General features: G+C 46.3%; 1 protein-coding gene across 1 annotated transcript; it reads left to right on the forward strand.

The window, feature by feature from the left end:
* Positions 1-18,403: 18,403 nt before the first annotated feature.
* LOC108071853 (gamma-butyrobetaine dioxygenase) lies at positions 18,404-20,426 on the forward strand. Its single transcript, XM_017162771.3, has 2 exons — positions 18,404-19,383; positions 19,443-20,426. The coding sequence occupies exons 1-2, from the start codon at positions 18,470-18,472 to the stop codon at positions 19,759-19,761; spliced, it is 1,233 nt and encodes a 410-aa protein (XP_017018260.1). The 5' UTR covers positions 18,404-18,469; the 3' UTR covers positions 19,762-20,426.
* The last annotated feature ends 816 nt before the right edge of the window (positions 20,427-21,242 follow it).

The raw sequence follows: 21,242 nt of genomic DNA on the forward strand, positions 1-21,242 counted from the left end.
TATTATAATAATAAATACCAAACTGGCCTGAAAATTACACAAATAAAATCCAAGCAAAAAAGTTCCAAGAGAACTGCTTGGGTTTGGGTTTTCCTGGCAACTTCAGTTATTGCTGCTTGATTTTATAATTAGCCTGGCCATTATTAGCAGTGGATCCCAATCCGGATCCATCCAGAGGAAGACAAGGAAGGAAGGAAGTATGGAAGCTTGGCCAGGAAGCTGGCAAGAATTCCATGTCGAAGTCAACTCGTGGCCATTAAAACCGGCCAATTACCTTCAAGACTCATTAAGTGCTGCAAGCGATGGCAACTGGCGGCGGGTGGGTGAAAGTGGCAGTGGGTGGGTAAAGGGATGCCAGGGGTTAACTGGGAGCTGACTGGGTGGAAAGCTGGCACCGCCGAAAGGGCTGTTAGCTGACCGTTACAATCGAATTAGGCGCCGCTCGCAACGCTAAATGCAATTAAAACTACAAGATGTTGATTACATTAGAAGTGCACGACAAACAGGAGCAGGAGCAGCACGAAGTAGAGCTCGAAGCACGGATAGCAGGATCGAAGGAGGCAGCGGAGAAGAGGAGCCTGTTCTGGCCAGGACATTTCAAGCGTTTCCCCACGACATTGCTGATGTTGTTGCCATGCCCGGCGAACTTGTGGCTACACAGCAAGAAAACCCTAGTAATTGTGCTCTCTGAGCAAACCCACATTGGAAGCCAAGTGGCCACTCAATTAGCTGGCAGCCAAAGTCAAGGAGCACGCTTCTAACAAATTGGCCAAGAGATGGAGTTGGTAGAAAACTAAGTACTTAGTCGGAGTTTTTATATATCGAGAGGAGCCCTTAATAAATATTTTTAAACAGGGAAATAAATTTTTCGTTTTAGCAAAAAGCTACGATTTTTAATAAATTATCTGCTTAATTTGCTTGAAATTATTTATCAAAATAATAATTGGAAAATAAATAATTATGGGCAAATGTTAAAACTCTAAAATGGGATATATATATTTTTTTCCTGTGTATGCCTGGCTCCCGGGCCAAGTTGTGTCCCCACGACGACTCTCGGCAGCTTCATAATTTATCCTTTTTTTTTGCACTGGCGCTGCTCCTGGTCGTTGAGGTCCTTTTTTTTCTGTCACGTTCCTGCCGAAAAATTGTTGCGGTTGACCAAAATTATTTTTTTGTCCACAAAAAACGTGGCGGCGAGAGTAAACAGGAAAGTTTGTCAACGCGGCGGGTGGAGGAGTAGGGTATCCTGGCCAGGAGGGGAAGGGGTTCAGAGCGGACTAATGTGTCAGGCATCAGTCATCGGTGTGAGTGTGTGTGTGTGTGTTTGTGGCAGGGACACAGCATAAAGCCGGAATCCTCAACGCTAATTTGTGCATGATAAATTATTTATGCTAAAGCGAAAACCGCCGGAAACAAGCGCAAACCGCATGGACCGCATAATCCGGCTAAGCACAAATTACAATCCGAACTTGGCCAAAACTCGGGAAAGTGCGGAAAAGGCGAGGGAAAATCGGGTAGAGTCAGCTCGAAATAACTTGTCAGCAAGCTAATCCCTCGCACCGCGCTGCCAACACGAATCACTCGTCTCCGATTCCATATTTACCCCCACTTCCCCCGGAGAAACTCCACCACAGGAATGTCCTGGCTTCAAAGGAATCAATGGTAAATCACAGCAAACGCGAATAAACAGATTAGGCAAGCTTAGCCGGCGATTCCTGGCTGGGAATCGAATGGAAATATAAATATGAATCTGAAATCTTGCCCTGATTAGCGCAGGAGTTGACCTCCATTTAACTTAAAGCCTGGGCTTCTGGCTCGCCTCTCTTCCTCGCAGGACATACGCCGTCAGCGCATTATCGGGTTATGCAAGTCCTCTGCAAATTAAGCCCTGTATAAGGGCAAACCATCAGCTAATTGATTTAAGATTTCCTCCTCGCTCAGCAGCACCTGCTGCCTCACCTCCCCTCCCCACCATCCCAAGAGAGTCCATTTACAGCGAGGAGAGACAAAATCCTTGAGCTTAATCAGCTGCTCCTTCTGCCGATGGTTGCACTTAAAGGCATTTGCCCTTGCTGCAGCTTTTGTATACTGGAAAACCCTTTGGGGAAATGGATGAAAAATGGATGGAATATTTAGAAAGAGCTTGAAAAGTGGGTCTAAGGAGAGTCCTTTCTTTGGAGGTAAAAACTTCCTCTATTTTCTATTTATATTTTATGTCCTGGTTGGTAAGTCTATCCCGTTTTGGCTCAGTGTACTCTCCCCTCACCCCTCGCCTGACCCTCTTTGTGCTGGCCATTTCATTGCTTTGGCAAACACTTGCTGCCAGCTGCCGCCGTTGCCTTCATTTGAATGGCAACTGGCGGGAATCCGGAGGTAGTGGTGGTCCAAGTTGGGAGCTCATCAAATGACGACTCCCGTCGACTGCCGATGGCCACTTTGCGTCCGCCTTTGTTGGCTTTTGGCTATAGCTACTGATGCTCCTGCTCCAGCTTCTGCTCCTCCTCCTTCTCCTGCTCCAGCAAGGTGTCCGGCATTGTTTCAATTAGTGCTTCCACCGGCAAGGACCTCCTGCATTCCCCTCCGCTGGCTGGTCACTCATTAGCAGCGCTTGCAGTTTGCGGTTTGAGGTGTCTGGACAGGGCTCCCGCGCGCTTCGTCACCTTTGCTGTGAGTTGGATTTAAAGCAAGTCCAGAGTCCGGGGTTTTTCCTTTTCTTTTTTGCCTGATTCTGGCTAAAACTAGCATTGGGCCCCCACCTCATTTTATCCTTGATCCTTAAGCCAAGAGGCCTTAACTTAAAGGTAAAGGTAAAGCTATCTCTTGTAAAAATCTGTATTTATTTATATTCCCAATTTCCAAGGGGAGTCACACTGCCCGAGTGTCCTGCGGCTTCATTTTTGCCATTTTCCGTAGCATACTTTTGTGCAGGTGGACGGCCGGACTCCATTGCTGATCCTGTGCGGTTCCTGTCCCCCCTGCTCCTTGTCTGGGCCGCATGCTTTGTGCATTTATAATCATTTTTCATAAATGTCTGACCAGTGGCCGCCAGTGGGGGGACACTCGCATTTACTGTGACAGCTCTCAAAGGATTAGACGTGTTTCACATTTTAAATTGTTCCGAGTCCAGGCTCCAGCTCCAGGCTCCAGCTTCAGCCACAGCGCCAGTCCACCTCATGATGATGAGCTCGGGACGTGGCTCTCTCTAGACTGGCGATGATGACGTCCAGCAGCTGGCCTTTGTCTCTGGACTGTCTAGGCGCCGATTGCTCAATTCGTTAGGGACCACACAACCAGAGACATCCACACCCACACACACACACACACACACACACACACACATCTTTTAACCCATTTGTAACCCTTCTTCTTTTCTGTTTAAGACTTGTGGCTGAATATGAAGATTTTTGTGAAAAATTTATAGGCCATTTCTGGGGAATCTGGAAGAGTAAAGATCATAATCTATAATAAATATATTTTATTTACAGAAAAACGTCAAGGAAATATATGAATTATTAATAACAATTATTAATTATTATTAATTTTGAATACTGAATAGTTTCCTAATAGCTTACAGAATTTCGAAAAGGAAATCTTTGAATAACAATAAAAACCCGTTGAGAGCTGAGGGTTAACTCATTCAACTGCCATTTGTTGCTCGCATTTGGCCACATTTTGTTGTCTATAGTATATCTTCTTTTTTTTTCTGTTCCATTCTGACTTTTGCGCTGCGGCAAAACTGATTTAAGCCGCTTACCTACAGCGGGGGGTGCCCGCTGCCTCCATAAGCTGTTGGTACGCTTTCAAATGCCAATTCTGCGTGTGGGTTATGCCAGCATTGCCACGCCACGCCCCCCCCTCGTTGAACGCCCCCTGGTTTGGGTAATTGACGTTGATGGAGATTATGCAGACCTTGTGCAGGCGGGCATAAAAACAAAGTAGTGATAAAGGACTTTAAGGTAAAACACATTCACACAACTGAAAGTATTTCTATTTATCCACATACTCTTCATTCTCAGTTTGACCTTTTTTTTATAAATAAATATCAGGCTTATATTATTATTATATTGGTTTTGGTTTTGGTTTTATGGCTTACAAATTCCCCATAATTTTCACCAGGAATTTCCCTTTGCCAGTTTTCAGATTTTGCCGAAAAATAAAGCACTTTATCGCCTTACAATTAAAAGTCATTTGCAATGGGCCATGACGTCTCCTGGCGAGGCTTTTGTCTACGAGGGTGCGTCTAATGAAGCGGCAAGGAAAGCCCAGACACTGAGAGAAAAATAAGTAGGAGAAGACAGCGAAAGCGAGTAATTTAAGATGTATTTTTGGCAGAGTTTTCATCAGTGCATCGACTCGACTTTGTTGGCAGCCGCAACTTCCAATGAGGCGTCATTAAGTAATAAGTCTTCGGTTCGGCCAGAGTCTCTCCGATAAAAAGAGCCTGGGCCAGAAGCCATTAAGTGAACAGGAGGCGCCTCCAGAGCCAAACCGCTTAACGACTTCATTAAGCCGGGGTGGGGGTGGAGTTTCCAGCGGGGAGAGGCGAGCAACTGCTACCCAGGGCAGTTGGCAACTGCAGTCAGTCAATCACTCAATCAGCCAGTCACTCTGGCAGTCAGTCAGTCTCGGTGAGCAGGGACGAGCGGAGCAGAAGGAGCCGCCATCTTAAGACGTGCCACTTCCGTTTCCGCTTCAAGTCCGTTGCACAAAAGGCGTGGAGGAGGGGGGATGAGTGAAGAAGAGTAAAGGAGAGCCGAGAGGAGTAAAGAAGACCCAGGAAGAGAAATGAACATTGCGCCTCACTGACAGGCTTCTTCTCCACTTTTTTTCGGGTGCTTTTTAAGTGTTTTTCCGTTTGATTTTGCCAAGGAAAAGTTTCTGTTAAATTTGTATATATATTATATACAAAAATATGCATCTAAAATATATCTTAATTGATTTATATTCTAAAAATATAATACATAATTTTAAGCTTTTTTTCAGTGCTCCTCTTGACTTTTCTTTTCCGAACGGGGCGCGAAAAGTGGTTTTCTCTTTATTTATTTACATTTCCATGTTGCAAGCTGCAAGTATCAGCGAAAAAGAAGGAAACTGAAGAAGAATACAAGACTATGAAATGAAATAAAAATGATTACAAAACCAATACTAACATAATAATTTACTGCCTAATATGTATATTTTCCTCAAGTTAAGTTTTTCAAATATCAGTCTGCCCATTTTTCAAGTAAGTCTGAAACTTATCGATATTTGTGGCCAATGCTTATCTCTAGGACTATCGAATATTGGTGTTTCTGTCCACCTCTAAGGCTGCGTCAAAAGTTTACCTCGTCTGGTGTTCAACTCAACTAGATCAGAGTTCGTTCAGCCTTCGCAGGCTGAACATCTCCCTTATTATTTGTTCTTTATTTTATTTAAATATATATATTTCTTTTGGTTTCTTAATAATTCTAACAAAACTTTACCTGCGTTGATAACCTTGATTATCGGCTGGGGAAAACGGGTTTTATTTTCCTTGTATCTTATTTATGTTGTCTTTGGTTTTATTATTTTTATTTTATTTTCATTTATTTCAATACGAAAAGTCCTTTAGCAGAATGGAGAGCTGCGACTGTTCGTACTCAAATAACTGCTGGCGCAGTGCCTCGCCCTTTGACATCTCCTGCTGCAGCAAAGAATCCCTCTCGGCGGTCATATTTTAATAATACATTTTAAGTTCTTTGAAAAAACACGAAAGCACGTGACAAGAATTGGAAAGGTGTCGCTTATAAACACAGTGTTGGGTAAGTAGGTACTTAGTAAGTAGTGCCTTACAAGTTGTAACAGAATGGGGGAAAGAAATCCTTTTTATTTGCCAATTTGCTAAGCGTCAAGGTCTTAGCTCTTCAACGGGTATCACCTGGTTCCTTCTTTTTGACGGGATGGGATGGCGAAAGTTTATAATCTTTTACGGAGCTGAGAACTAATTGCAATGTAAATAAATTACGGGCGACACTTGCAGCGCTCGTCCTTGTCCTCGTCCCGGCAATATTTCACTCAATATTCAAAAGCAGGCAGAGTCCTGCCCCGAAAAACGCATTCAACTCGACTTAACTAACTATTAAGCACTACTTGAAGTTTTACACAGGATATGCGCATGTATTCGCACTCCTTGTCCCAGCATCCTGCCGGAGTGTGACTTTGCCAGCAGAGGAATAGGGCATAGGGTATAGCGACTATATCCTTGGCCTTGGGACTGACTTGGGTTTGCTTTGGGTAATTTCTTACGTAGGATTGTGATCCTTAAAATCGAGCTTTTTTATGGAGTAGTCCTGTCGAATAGTCTTAAGTTTCCCTTATTTACTTTCTGTTAATTTTTAGGGGTCTTTGATACCCTCTTTGTTACTGGAAAGGGTATTCCTTTGGCGTCCTGGCCAGGTCCTGCCACTAATTCTTGTTTTTAGTTGTCGTTTGGTCGTTTGTCGGCATCGTTTGCAGCATGTCCTTGCCCGTTGTGTCATTACGACTTTGTGTGCGTGTCCCCAATAGCAAGGAGCCTATGTGTGTGAATCAGTGTGTGTGTGAGAGAGAGGGGGGTTGTCCTTGTCGATTTACATGAGTTGCAATTAGTGCGCTAGGCAGCCAAATCCCTTGTAGCTTTGGCAACACTTTTTGGGCGGTCCGGGGCTCCCCCGATCTCTCCTGATCGTCCTTAACCCGCTCGACCCCCCTAACCCCTGGCCCCGGCCTTTGTTTGCGGTGTGCCTTTTGTCCTGTCGAAATGTGCCGGAAAGTGGTGTACACTTGGCGAAAAGCAGTCCGCTTTCAGGCCAGCACCTGGAGAGCTGGAAATATTTTAGAGTCCAAGAGTTGTGGCTCAGTGTAGGAGCCTGTGAGCTGATCCTGGCCGGTGGCATGTCCTGCCGTAGTGTCCTGTCGCTGGCTTTTGGGCGTGTGTGTAACTCATGCCTATCAACTGCATCCGGCCGGCACATCCGTTTGGCAACAGCTTTCGGCTTTTATGGCTTTTAAATAGTTACAGGCAGAAGTTAGCCAGCGCGTCCTGAGTCCTGAGTCCCGAGTCCTTCAGCTGGCCACTTTTGACAGGTTCTCCTGGCAGGCGCCAAATTTATGACTGTATTAAAGAGTTTCGCCCGTTTTCGAGTTTTTTGCTCACCCACAATTTTTGCATAGTTTTCGTCGCCCGAGCTGTCGACCACTTAAACTTTGGCCTCCGACTGGGGGCTTCAAGGGTTCCAGGGGAAGCCAGGAAGCCAGGACTCGGAGACTCCAGAACTCTGGGACTCCAGGGATACCCCAGCCTTGGATTAGAGGGCGGCCCAAAAGTTATAGTTGCAGCGAAACATCTTTGGTAAGAAGCTGCTTCTTTCGTTTAAAAATGCAGCCTTTTCTCTAGCTGCTCGTTCTTTTGTCCTGGTGCAGCTGCTCCTGTTGCTGCTGGTACTCCTGCTTCTCTAAAATAAATATATTTTCTGGGGATATACGTTACTAAACCAAGTAATTTGAATGGTGAGTTGAAGCTATCTCTTATATCTCTCTTGCAGAAAACATGTACACTTCCTATCCTTATAGTTCCTTTATTTTCCTATCCACTCTCATTTCTCTCAGTGCCTGTGTGTGTGGGCCAACTATTTAAATGTGGTTTTAAGCCTTATTGTTGAGCAGGTCCTGGCCAAGTAGCGTTTGCTGTTGTCCTCCGGCTGCGTGCGTGTTCGCATGTTGCTGCTGCTGCTGCTGCCTTCCTGTTGCAGGATGTGTCCAAGGATGTGGCTTAAGGTGCGAGCAGGGGGACCCCACATCTCGTGATTGCCGCAATGATACTTGAGGAAGGCTCCTCCCGGAAGTCAGCAGAACCCAAGGGGAAAGTGGGTAAAGTAGAAGGGACCACCCACCCTCTCCTTGCATGCTCTCACTTCATTTGCCACTTGAAGAGCGCTGATAATGCACGGATATTATGTAGCTGCACTGAGAGAAATCTGCGGCTTATTTCAAGGGGAAATTCAAGCCAAGAGTGGCAACTTTGTTGTGTTTTTAGTGCTCAGCATTAAGGACACCCCATTCCACATTCCCTTCACCCTGGGTGGCATTGTTGTGGAAGCTTAGTCAACTTCAACTCGAGAGTTAGTTTATGGCCGGCAGCTCATCGCCATGTTGCCGTGTTGCTGCTGTTGCTGGTACTGGTGCTGCGGTGTTGCTGTTGTCGTCTCAAGTTCTTATGTGAAGTGCACTCTTTATGTTAATAGTTGACACTAATTAGGTATGTTTGCACAACAAAGCGTTTCTCGCACACGCACACACAGGGCACAGGGCAGGCAGGCACGCAAAGCGTTGTTGGCTTCGTATTAACTCAAACCACTCACTCGCTTTCAGCCAAGTCTTCCAAGCGGCACAAAGGACTTTGTTAGTGTCCTCTTTAGGGGGTACAGGTGTGGCTGGATAAGTGAGACAAATGCCAGCCAAATGGGGCGACACTAATAGAGGTAGGAGCTTAATAACCAACTTGAATAGCTTGCTGGTTGTCACAGGTTTATGTCCACCTATCACCCAATCTGTTCTCCCCAGGCCAGGCTCCACTGTTCCCCTGACTCACTTGCTCTTTATGGCTGCTCTTGTGGTCGTGTAGTTGCTGTAGCAGTTGGTCCACATAATCCGGCGCAGTGTTAAGCACGGAGCACAACTATTACTTAATCATGGCAACCTGTTTAAGCGGCTTAATGTGCCACGAGTTCACGCCACTAAAGGGGGAGGAGTCTTAACCCCTTTTGAGTTTTGGCTGAGTGAAGAAGCGGTTCTTCAGAGCTTACATTTCCCCCATAAAGAAAACATTTTGTAGTGCAGTTTGTCAGCAGTTTCTGGGCTACTGCAATTCCCCAAATTAATCCCGGACCAAGTCAGGCAATAGTTTTGGGGCGGAGCTGGAGGAGCTAGAGGAGCTTGTGCACCAATCAGGCATCCGCCTTTGTGCTGCTCTCTTAATGAAATTTTAATTTGCTGCGGATATGCGCAGTCAGAGTGTTTGCGAACTTCGACAGACGCCGCTGCGTCAGCACGGGGAAATACAAAGTATGGGATATCGAGTGGGGAAGGGTAGAGTGGAGTGGAGTGGGTAGTGCGGAGACCAAAGGTGTTTCAAAGGAGGATTTGGGGCATTCAGCTGGCCACTGGCAACGGTCGTGCCACGCATATACACCTACGAACACACTCAACCCGACACAATTACTTAGACTTATGTATGATTTATGTCTATGGTTCGCTTTGGCGCTATTGCCTTTGCATATGCACTGGGAGAAAAGTCTAGGGAAGTCAGGTGATGCTAAAAAAAATACTTTATAAAATAGTTTGTTAAATTAAAATGTTATTTCTATGTTTACTTAAATTGTAGTCAAGAGTTTTCTCTGTTTATTTTCAAGTCTTTAAGGAAGTGACCTTTTTAAGGGGTTAATGAAATATCTTTGCACTCTCATTTACTAGAATTTTCTCGCAGTGCCCTCCCGGGGAATACGTTGTGCGTTGACTCACGTTCGTGTTCCTGCCCTGCTGCTGATACTCCTATTCCCATTCAGAGTCCGTTTCTGCTGCCGCTTCTGTGCGAGAGTCTCCCTACTCCTACTGGCTATATGCTGTGTGTTTCCCCTGAAAACACACACACACACTATAGCGGAGTTATGAGCGGAGGTGGGGGTGCTGGGTCTCGGCGGCGTTTAGCCTAATTTGTTGCTCTTCCATATGGAGGAGCGTGGAGGCGTGGAGTGCCCGCGGATGAGGAGTTGGTAGCTCCGCGAGCGGCTTTGATGTGTGATTCGGTGCTGATTGATGGGATATGCAAAGTTTGATTGAAAACCGATGTTGTTGATGGGCGAACTGCAGCCGGTGTCCCAGTAAATCATCGGTGAAATTGGGTTTTGAAAAGTATCCCCCCCCCCAGCTCCCAGCCCAGCTCTTAAATGCCAGGCAGGACTTTAAAGCCAGGGATTACGACGACTCGCTGGGATGACTTGACAATGATTTTGATTTTATTGGATTTGCTTTGGCTTGCTGCTCCTGCCGCTCCTGGAACGTGTAATCCAATTCGCAATTCGGTTTGTCTTCCGCCCGCTATGAATTTTTTATCGCCAGCATTATGGCAACGCGTCTGCCACGTCCTGCCAGGATCCCCGGCTGTCCTGCCTTGAGTTTTCTGCAATGTAATGGCAAATGAAATACATAAACAATTTATAAACATGAATTATCACAAAAACGTAAAAATGATAAGGCAAAAATGCCATCACTCAGCCGGCGCTTGTCTGGAGCGAAGTGCTGCGAGTGATGCGGCTTGCTGCGAGTTGCTGCGAGTCCTCCATGGTGGTGCTCCTCCTCCTGCTCATTTCTCTACAGGATGCTGTGGCCCAGGGGTTCGGCGATTTGTATAAAGTGTTTGTTGCGGGGGAGCGTCTTTCTGCTCGGTATAGAGATTTCATTTTTTTTTTTTTTGCATTATTCCTGATACCCTGCAGGAGGCTAGGGTATGTAGATTAGTGACTTTATTACTTTATTTGCTATATTTTCAATATTTTGGTATAATTTATCAAACATTTCTCTCCGAAATACATCTCGTAGTCACACCTTATTCACCTTGATTACATTTTAATAAACGCAAATGGCTTTCATATTTGTTACCCTAAATATCTAAATAAACAAATATTATTCCAGGGTATAGCTTCATCGACCTATGGCTTTATTTTTTCCAAAGGGGGCGTATGCCTTACAAGACAATAATTGTGGCTCGCTGCGGGGGGACAGGACTTGAAGGCTGGGGGCGCTATCAGAGTCCTGGAGTGTCTCGAGTGTCGCGAATAAATGTGATTACATTGCCTGCAGTGGCTGCTCCGGTGCTCCGGCTTCCAGATCTTGCTCCTGGCCGTGATTTGTCATCCTCCCAACAGCCGGGCCCATAAATAAGCATCTGTGGCTCGAGACGAGGGCAAGTCAGTTAGTCAATATATACACGAGGCGATTGTACCTAATATATCCTTGAATATCCTTATATATATATACATTTCTATGTCTATTGGCGTTCGTTAATCTGTGACAAAAGTGGCTTGTGGTTTTTTATCAGAGGCACAAAATGTATATATATGCAAGTTTGTGTCATTAATAAATCGTTGGGCAACTTCATAGCGGCTTCATTATTCGTTCCTTCAGGCTGATATATAACTGTTCATAATTTGTCGCTTCCATAAAAATCTGTAATGTTAAAATTGTCTATTATCTGGCATTCTCCTTCGTGCCTCGTGCTCATCCCTGTTTTTTTATGGGGGTGTCCCGGCCTGGTGGTTAATAGGACAAATATTGGGACAACTCTGCGGGGGAGCTGGGTGAGCCGGGGGTGGCTTCAGCCCCATTTCATAGGCCATTGACCAGAGCTGAGCCGGCAGCTGATTAATTGGTTTTCAGTCCAATCGCCTGGACAGGCTCCACGAGCACGACGACGACCACGACCACGACCACGTCCATGTCCTGGCCACGTCCTGTACGGCTGCTCACTTGCATGCGTTTTTAATACGTTTATTAATTACATTCTGGCGGCTACAAAAAAGGGGAAAAAATACAAAATAAAATACAAAAAAAATTGCTTTGCAAGAGGTTCAACAATGTGTAAGTAATCGCCGGAGTGTGACAGAGGAAGGAACAATTCAAGGAGTCCGTCTCTGTCGCCCAGTGGAATGCAGTGAGAAAAAAGGGATACAGGTGGCATACAAATTTAAGTTTTGTTATTATGTTTTACTTACCTTTTATGCTTTGGTTTTATTGATTTATTAATTAATTTCAGAAAATAGTACCTAAACATTTATTATATTTGTTAAAAATTCATATAGATCTCTCTGTGCACCTTTACCGTTGCCTTTCGCGTACTTTGCGCCAATTAATTTGTTAAATAAACGCATTTATCCATCGAGTCCTGGCAGTGCGTGTGCGAGTTCGTTAATTATCCTTCGGTGGGTCGGTGCCTGGCCAGACATTACACATATGAACGACATATATACATATACATGTATAAGGGATCCTTGGCTCATCCTTTATTGGCCCATTTATATATCAGAAACGTTAGTCTTATTAATTGATTGGCCTTTGGACAATTGCTGGGCGCCTAGCGATGCCAGTTTTTAATTGAATTCCAGTCGCTATCCTGGGCTCCCTTTTCATAAATCAATTTTAATTGTAGGTAATTATTGCCTTCATCATTAATTGCCCTGAAATAATTATCATAATCGCTTTATTTCATTGCTTAGTATATTGTTAATGAGGCCAGTTGAATGGGTGTCCAACTGGCCACCTTAAAGGTGGAAAATCTCCCTGTTAAAGTCACACTTTCGGGCACTCGCCAAGATAAATGAGATTTACTTTTCAAAAGTAATGCCACTTCCATTTCGTACATTTATTATTTGATATCACTTTTCAGAGTGCCTGTCCCCGCCCCGAAAGCACTTTGTTACCTCAATTCGGTTGGCAGTTATGGGTATGGGTCTCCCTCCGGCAGATACACACGCATCCCGGCGACGTGAGACCTTTACCCCACTTGTAGTTTGTCCTCTTAGAGGAGTCCATCCTCTTGACCGGCAACAGAAAAGGGGTGAGGAACCATTTACCAGGCTCTGAGTTAGTTTCAGGCATTCACATTTCATATTTTGCGGCAATTTTCTATTCCATTTGTCCGTTTCCTTCAGCTCCTTGGAACTCCTTGGGACGCCTTGCTGCGGGCATTTTTATTGTTTTTTTGTTTCTACTCATAACCGGACTGGAGTACAAATGGCCAAGTTTATGGCTTGACCATTTCAATTTTATGCAGCTTGACCACATTTACAGCATCCTTGGCAGCCGCCGGCAGTCCTAACCCCTTCGCTGCCCCCGGTTGTTCCGGGGTCTTGAACTTTTTACTGATGGCGCTGCAGAGAGAATTATATTTTTAGTGATCCTTGAGGTTGTACTTGGTGTAAAGGAAAGTTTTTTATATATAATATTTTTTATATTTGTGTATATATTATTAAAAAAAAAAGGCTTAGAACATTAATAGACACTGAAGAAGAATGCTGAAGAATGCTTTTTAAATAACTAAAATATTTGAATTTTTGGAATTTTTTATTTATTGGTAAACTTCTAATAATAATTATAATACCCTATAAAGGTATATAAAAGGAGCTCTGTCCGCATCAAGAGGATTTCTCCATTTTGTTATAATTTATTACACATTACTAATATTTATTCTTTGTGTTTTTATGTATCATTTAGCTTCCAGCATTGACGAATATATTATTATAATATTTCAAACAATTACAGCACAACTTGGCTTCTCTCTCGTTTCCAAATATATCATATTTTTCTCTCTGTGTAACTCAGCACCATCGTAATCATCTTTCTCCGACTTTCTCGATTTCCACAAGACACTTGAACACTTCGTTCCAGGGCCTCCCATGGCACCCGCTCTCCCCTCCACCCACTCCCCTTGAAAGTTGTTCAAACTGTAAGTATCATTGACCTTTTATGGCCATCCGGGGGGAGGTGGAGGAGAGACGGTCCTGTGTACATCAAGAGGGAGTAAGAGAGAGGGGGATAGGGAAAGGGAGAGAGAGGGGTATGGCTTCTGTAGGCGCAACAGTTGCAAGTAATGCGGCGGCGGTCCAGAAAATTACCTTAAAATATAAACAAAATGCTGCGAGTGTGTGTGTGTGTGTGTGTATGTTGTTATACTAAGGGGGTGGAGTAGGGGGGGGAGGGAAAGGGGCAGTTCCAGGGGGCATGGGTTAAGGGTATGGAGATGGGGCGTGTCAATCTACGTGTGAAAATAATGAGCGGGCATGCCAAACACAAAGGCAGCGGGGTTTGAGGCACAAACAACGGTTTTCCCAGGTTTTCTCTTGGGGGGAAAAATGCTACCGGAATCCCTAGGAAAAGTTGCTTTCGAAACTCTTTCGGTGCAGTGTATGGGAGTGTGCGTGTGTGCGAGTGTGATCCATCATTCAGTGGCTAAACAAACAAAGCCGAGGCAGAAGCAGAGCAGAATCAGCTAAACAGTAGGTGCACTGAGAGAAAATACCACAGGGATACACTAAGTTCTTTAGAAAAATCAAGAAGAAAGTCTTTAATTTACTAATCTACTTACAATTTTTTTAATATTATTTGAATAGTCTAAAATTCTTAAAGAAAATCTCTATTATAATATATTTATGATTTAAAAATTATTCTCAGTGCATTAAAAATCAATAATCAAAAAGAAATCTTAAGTTTTTGTAGAAAATCTCTATTATTTCTTATAAAATTTAAAATGTTATATGAATAAAAAATTATTTTCAGTGCCTCAAAGCAGCAGCCACGTTAATTTTCGTCGACGGCGTCGTTGAAAATAAAAATTAATATATGCCGCAACACGTTTCAACTTCCCCGAGGGGTCCGTGGGAGGAGGGCCAAAGGCGGGTTCCTGTTTGTTGATTTTGAGCCAAAAGCAAAGCAAAGAGTTGGAAATAGTTTCCAGTGAAAAATCAGAGGAAATCGGGGAGAGCCTGACGGCGGCTGCCACACATGGCCACTTGTGCTTAATTGGGACTCGAGGAAGATCTCGAAGAAACCAGCGGAACTGCCCAATCGGAATGGAAAACGGAATGGGAAGTGGCATTGTCCCGTAACTTTTCGGCAGCCACGCCCCATTTGGCCAGTAATTAAGTGGGGGGAATCCCAGCTGGGGGAAGAGGCGAAATAAAGAGGTTAATTCGATTTGTATTCCCGGCACTTGGCAGGCAGGCAGGCCAGAAGGAGTTTGAGGAGGAGCAGCTCCAGACGGCAGACTGCATTAAGAGCAAGGATGCCAGTCGGGACAAAGCTGTAAACAATGCGCAAACAACTCCTCAAGGAGTGTCGCCCGGAATGAGCTGTAAAAATTGCAGCGAGGAAAAAGGATATTTAGACGCGGCTTACCGAAAGCTCAGCCAAGGAAAACAAGATAACAGCAGCCTCGGTCTCGGAGGCAGCAGGACGAGGTCGCAGCCCGGGACACGGGACACGGGACACCGGATATATACAGAGATATATATATCTACTGAAGACGGCGTCTCTGTCAAGCTTGCCGGCAGACAATGTGTAAACTATGCAGGCTCTATGCATAAACACACTTATGCCAGCACTCTCGGGCTCCTGGCAGAGCAGACTGCAGAGGAAAATCGGGGCGGGGGAAAACCCGGCTTAAAGTGGCCGAGTTCATCAGCCAACTAACTGCAGTGAATCTGAATCGCAGCAACTTGAGCAGAAAATAATCAGAAAATAGTTAAAGCAACAGGGGGGAGATGGAGAATGTCCAATAAGTCTTGAAAGGGAAAGATGTCCTTTTAGCCATAGATTACTCTGTATTTGTTTAAACATCTATCCTTTACATGGAACATAATCCTTTTCCCTAAAATAATCCCTAGTTTAGTTTGGGTAAAACAATGGAAACTCTGTTAGCCCAAGGATTTCGATTCCTGCCGCAGCTGTAGCTTCCAGGAGTGCTTTGCCTTAGCTTCAAGGATCTCCCTGGCCTCTCCCCCCTTTGCCAGTCCAAATGTCTTGTGCAATGAATTGCATTTCGTTTTTCCTGCCGCATTCGTAATGAAGACTCCCCAAAAAAAAAGCAAAGAAATGAAATAAAGAAAAGAGGACGACTCCATAGAGCCATGTCTTGGCCGGGATCTCTGGCCTAAACCAGTCGGGTGTTTGCCAGTTTGGTTGTTTGTTTGTTTGTTTGCCAACCGTCTCTGTCTGCTGGGGCTCGAAGGCAATAAAATAAGCAGCCAAATGAAATGGCTGCAGACGCTGCTGCAGATGCCACCTGCAAAAGGAGAGAGCCTTTTTGCTATCCCGTCGGAAAAGTGGAAGCTCCAAAAAAAAAAAAAAGAAAAGAGATAATAATAAAAGGTAAGGAAGATATATGAAGCCGTGTATGGAGCTAGTTGCGCCGCCTCTCCCCGGGGATAGTGGGTGCATCTCGCAGTGAAAATATTTACCAATAGCTGCTGTCCATACCGATACTCGAGGACGTTGTGCTGAGTCAACTGAGACGCGACGAGGGGACTTCCTCCCGGCGCCTGTTAACGAGTGGCCTTTGAGCAGCACGTTCGTGTTTAGACTCTTAACACATTTTTCGGTACGCTTCGAGCCCTGTTCCTTGGTCCTTGCCTGGCTGAAGTGCAATCAGAGGCGGCAGGAGAAACGACTAAGAGATACCTAATGTAAGTCTTTAGAGTCCTAGAAAACTAGCTTCTTTTCTCTAGGTTTCTATAGCTTCAGGTAAAGATTTAATTATATATTTATATTACAACAAAAACTCCTCTTTATATACAGCCGGAACCCCTTTCTTCCTTATCCTTTATGGCAGCTCTCACAATATACCCTTTGCCGGATCTGTGACCGTCGGACATCATCGGCACGTACGGCGTTGTCTCGCCCAGACAGTTTGCAAACACTGTCCGCCCAGATCCAACCCAATCCCAACCCCAAGCCAAACCCAAACCCTAGGACCCTAACCTAACCCATCCCAACTGGCCCACTGTCCTGCCCTCCATTGTTTCGCTTTTGAGCGTTGGAAGAGAGAGCTTTCACTGCGTCCGGTGGCGCGTCTTGAAGATGGAGATAAAACCTAGTGGATCAGCAGCACTTAATTACATGAAACGAAAACTGTTAACATTCCGGACAAGAACAAGGACTCGCCCCGAGTGGTGGTGACACGATAATCATCGAATCGCTCAGCATATCTAAGGGAGGGGGAGGGGGCTCCTGGACTGGAAGGACCTATCCGCATCCGGCGATAGCAGCAGCCTCAAGGGTCGTCAGTGTTAATTGACCCAATTGAGGCGAGGGTGGAAGGGGCTCACGAGGAGGAGGCGATGACCTACAAAGCGGAACAACAGCCACAACGGCAGATGACCAAAACGGGAGCTCCATCGCTGCGTCGCATAACTCGTATAATCTGATGCGATTTTGAGATTTGCCAGGCCCGAGAGTGAGCCCGAGTTGCTTTTAAAAATGCAACAGCCTCGGGCAGGAGGAGCCAGGCCGGGCCACAGGCGGGGCCATAAAAGGAGCTAAAGTACAAATCGTTGTCACATGTGAGCCGCATTTTTATGGCCGCCGGCTTGGGAATTTCTGCAACATTTCCAAAAGCCTCCGGCAGTGGCAGAGGCAGGGTGCAGGCAGGAGGCAGGAGGCACCCAGGCAGCCGCGCATGAAGAATTTATTGTCCGCGCTGTAAATGGTCAGGGCAGCCAGCAGACATTTGGGCATCCGCCGGCCCTGTCCCGAGCCGGGACGAACCTCCTGGCCAGGGAGTACACTTAAAGGCTTATGATTTTATATATTATGTATTTTAAATGCATTTAAAAATCAAAAAAAATAAACAAAGAGAGTTTTAAAAACACTTAAACGTGTCCCCTTGCAAAAATGTTTTTTTGGAGCAGCTTTTCCAAGGCTATAAAACCCCTCTTAATCCTTTAAAAGTACTTATTGAAAGTACTTTCAAAGTTTCACCCCATTTCGTACAGTGTATTTATACCTCCCACCCCTTGCCCGGCCAGTTGCAACTGCCACACAGCCTGTGCTCTCCATTCAATTGTGCAACAGGTCAGCCTTGGCCGCTGAAGGCGCTGCAATTTTTATTGCTTTCACGAGAATCCGGTGGAGGCCCTTTTAAAGGCTTTAGGCCCGCAGGCATACAAAGATGATTCAATTGATTGATTGATTGATTGATTGATTGACCGCTTGCCTGCCTGAATGGGAGGTGGGGGGAGAAGCAGCAAACCGACTTATCAGCAGTGACGTCAAGCAAATGTGGCCTTTGTGACCAAACTGATTGACTTGCAACTTGGAATTAGCGGAATTTGTTTACAAGAAGGTCGATAAAGTGTTCCAGTTTTTAATCCCTTCTAAAACCGGTTTCATTGACTTTAAAATGTAATTAAAAACTCTTCCCAGTCACCTTCTGTTGGGGTATAAACAACACACAGCAAAGCTGATAACAAATACCCCTCTGAGACTGAGACTTGGAATTCTAATCTTATTTTTCTGCTTCCCAAGCGTGTCGCCTTCGCCAAAGAGCTCACTTGGCAGAGATCACATATCAACAATTTCGTTTCTTGATAACGCCATCTGGTGATAAGCAGAGACGGAGACATGATTTTTGTAAGGGGGTTGACAGCGGGCTTAAGTGCTTACAGACCCCCTAAAGAACCGCTTTAATGCCTGACAAACGTTTTCCTAAAATTATAAAAAACCCCCTTGAGGCCACACAAATACCCCCAGCTACGCCCCTGCCCTGGTCGTCGCGGTGAGCTGGCATCCAAAGTCCACAGACCCGATCCAAATGCTGATCTGGGGGAAATCGTTTTCGTTCTCGTTTTCGGTTTCAGTTTCCCTTACGCTTTCTCCGCCGGCTCATTCCGCTGCAGACGCTCGAGGCCGCCGCAACAACGTCACCATGTGGGCGCAGAGACTGGGTCGCGCCCTGGCCACACGGTCCGCCTCCTCCTCGCTACACCGCCGGATCAGCGCCAGGATAGTGGACAACACCAACATCGAGGTGCGGCCGGAGCAGGACTCGCAGCCCTTGACCTTTCCGGGCGTGTGGCTGAGGGACAACTGCCTGTGCCCGGAGTGCTTCCACGGCAGCTCCCGCTCACGCAAGCTGGACTGGGACAACTTCGACACCGGTGTCAAGCCGGTGAGCCTGCGCACCGAGGACCAAAAGCCGGACAAGGAGCTGGTGGTGCAGTGGAGCGACTCCCACGAGAGCCGCTTCTCCCTGCAGTGGCTGCGGGAACGCAGCTTCGAGGAGAAGCGTCAGCAGAGCTACCTGGCGGACTTTTACCGGCCGCTCACCAAGCACTGGTCCGGAGCGGAGTTCCCTACGATAGCCCGCCACTTCAGCTACGAGGAGGTGATGCAGCAGGACGCCGTGCTGCTGGAGTGGCTGCAGTCGCTGGCCGTGCACGGCGTGGCTCTGCTCCGCGGCGCACCCCTGGACGAGGGCGTGGTTAGGCGCCTGGCCGAGCGGGTGGGCTTCATCCGACGCACCACCTACGGCGAGGAGTTTGTGGTCCAGGCCAAGCCCGGTGCCCAGAACTTTGCCTATCTCTCCCTGCCGCTGCCCCTGCACACGGACCTGCCCTACTACGAGTACAAGCCCAGCGTCAACATCCTGCACTGCGTGGTCCAGACGGAGTCGGTCGGTGGCAGCAACCTGCTGGTGGATGCCTTCCACATTGCGGACATTCTGCGGCGCGATTATCCCGAAGACTTTGAGCGCCTCAGTCGGGTCCTGGTGGACTGGAATGACATTGGCAGCGAGGATGGACGCGAGTTCCACAACATTTGGCGGGCGCCGGTGATATGGTGAGTCTGGGTGGAAGTCCTCCCCCTGTCAAGCTGTATTAATTTCCGATCTTTTGTAGTTTGGATGCCCAAGGACGCTACACGCGGGTGAACCACAGCGTCCCTCAGCGGGACAGCCATTTCAATGTGCCGCTGGCCGAGGTCCAGCCCTGGTACGAGTCCTATGCCCGCTTCGTCCGCCTGGCCCGCGCCGATGCCCACGCCTTCAAGACCCAGCCCGGGGACGTGCTGACCTTCAACAACATCCGGCTGCTCCATGGCCGCACCGGCTACGACGACACCGAACGCAACTCGCGGTACATTGTGGGCGCCTATCTCGACTGGGACATAATCTACTCGCGCCTCAGGGTGCTCAAGAAGGGCGGAGGGAGCCAGTGAAAGCCGAGCCTCCGCCTCCGCCTCCCAGAAAGCATATTTTCCAAGCCATTTGACGAGAGCTGCTCATTTGAATAGTGGCCTGAACCCGGCAGGATTTCCGAATTTGAGCCGCCACATATGCTGCTCCTTGCTTCTCCCAAGCTTCAGCTCCACCTCCAGCTCCCTTCTTCCTGGCGGCAGTTAAGGCAGCTCGAGCGCAAAAATGAAAAGTTGTAAAAAATCATGATGATCCCGCCGAAAAAAAAAAGTCACCAAGTTTGGGGTCTGTCGCGGCTTATTTGCATCGCGGCATTGCCTGACAAATCGCTTGTGAAAATGATTGACAGCGGGTGAGGGCAGGGGGCGGGGACTGGGAGGATGCCATATACTATATACAAATTGGCCCAGGCACGGAAGTCCTGGCTGGTGCCACTCAAGGCCCAAATAAAAATGTTCTTTAGAGTTTTCTTCAGGCTAAGGTAAAGGCTAGGAAAAGAGGGGTTTCTTGCTAAAAAAAAAAACTTTAAAATTGAAAATCATGGAAAATTGCAATCAGAAAACCTTTAAGCAAGCCTTTATAAATTTTAAGACATATTTACTTGAGTTTTGTAAGAGTTTTTATACCACTAAGAATACCTAAATATCTCTTTAGTTTGTATGTTACACTTAATAAATGCTTAAGCTTATTTTTATACCCTTACAGGGTATTATAATTTCAGTCAGAAGTCAGTGAAGGAGACATTTCCGACCCTATAAAGTATATATATGTATATCAGCATCAACAGCCGAGTCAATCTAGCCATGTCCATACATTTACACCTTTTAGTACCTTGATCTTCCTAGGGCAAAGTTTCCAGTGCATCTGCCTTTCAGTTTTCAAGTTTGGAGTGCATTAACCTCACTGTTAATCGCTTAACACGCGCTCTGCCTGCTCCTCGAGGTGACAGCAAGACTCCTGGTCCGGGTCCATGTCCGGGTTCGGAGTGCCTTGCGCGCTTGAATGTGGCAAAAAAATAAGAAGTACCCAGGAACAAGTAGCAAGGACTCGTAAACGCAACCGTAACCGTACAAACTCTGCCCTCGGCTTGAAAACTTTCTATGCCAATTTCCTTTTGAATATTTTATAGGGCCCCATTATGCCTACTTATGTCTTGTTATAGTAATAAAATAAAATTTAAAAAGTGTGCGAGGGAGAGGCGGTGGCGAAATTGTTAAGAAAAATATGAAAAGTCTGTGGTAACAAAAAGGGCCCAGTAACTCCCGCCCGGAACAACAGTTACAGCGACAGCAACGGTCCCGTCTCTGGGTCCAGACCCTTTCCCTTTGCTATTTCCATTGCCATTTCCCTTTCCCTTCTGGATCCGTCTCCTTCCTCTTACAAACCGAATCCCAGCACTGGCAACAATAACAGGAACAGCGAGTGAAGCTGAAGGGGCGGAGCGTTGGATGCCCCAAAGGAGTGTGAGATGCCGGCGGAGAATTGCGGGTTTTCTTTCGGCTGA

The sequence above is a fragment of the Drosophila kikkawai genome, chromosome X (assembly GCF_030179895.1).
Source record: "Drosophila kikkawai strain 14028-0561.14 chromosome X, DkikHiC1v2, whole genome shotgun sequence".
Classification (NCBI taxonomy): domain Eukaryota; kingdom Metazoa; phylum Arthropoda; class Insecta; order Diptera; family Drosophilidae; genus Drosophila; species Drosophila kikkawai.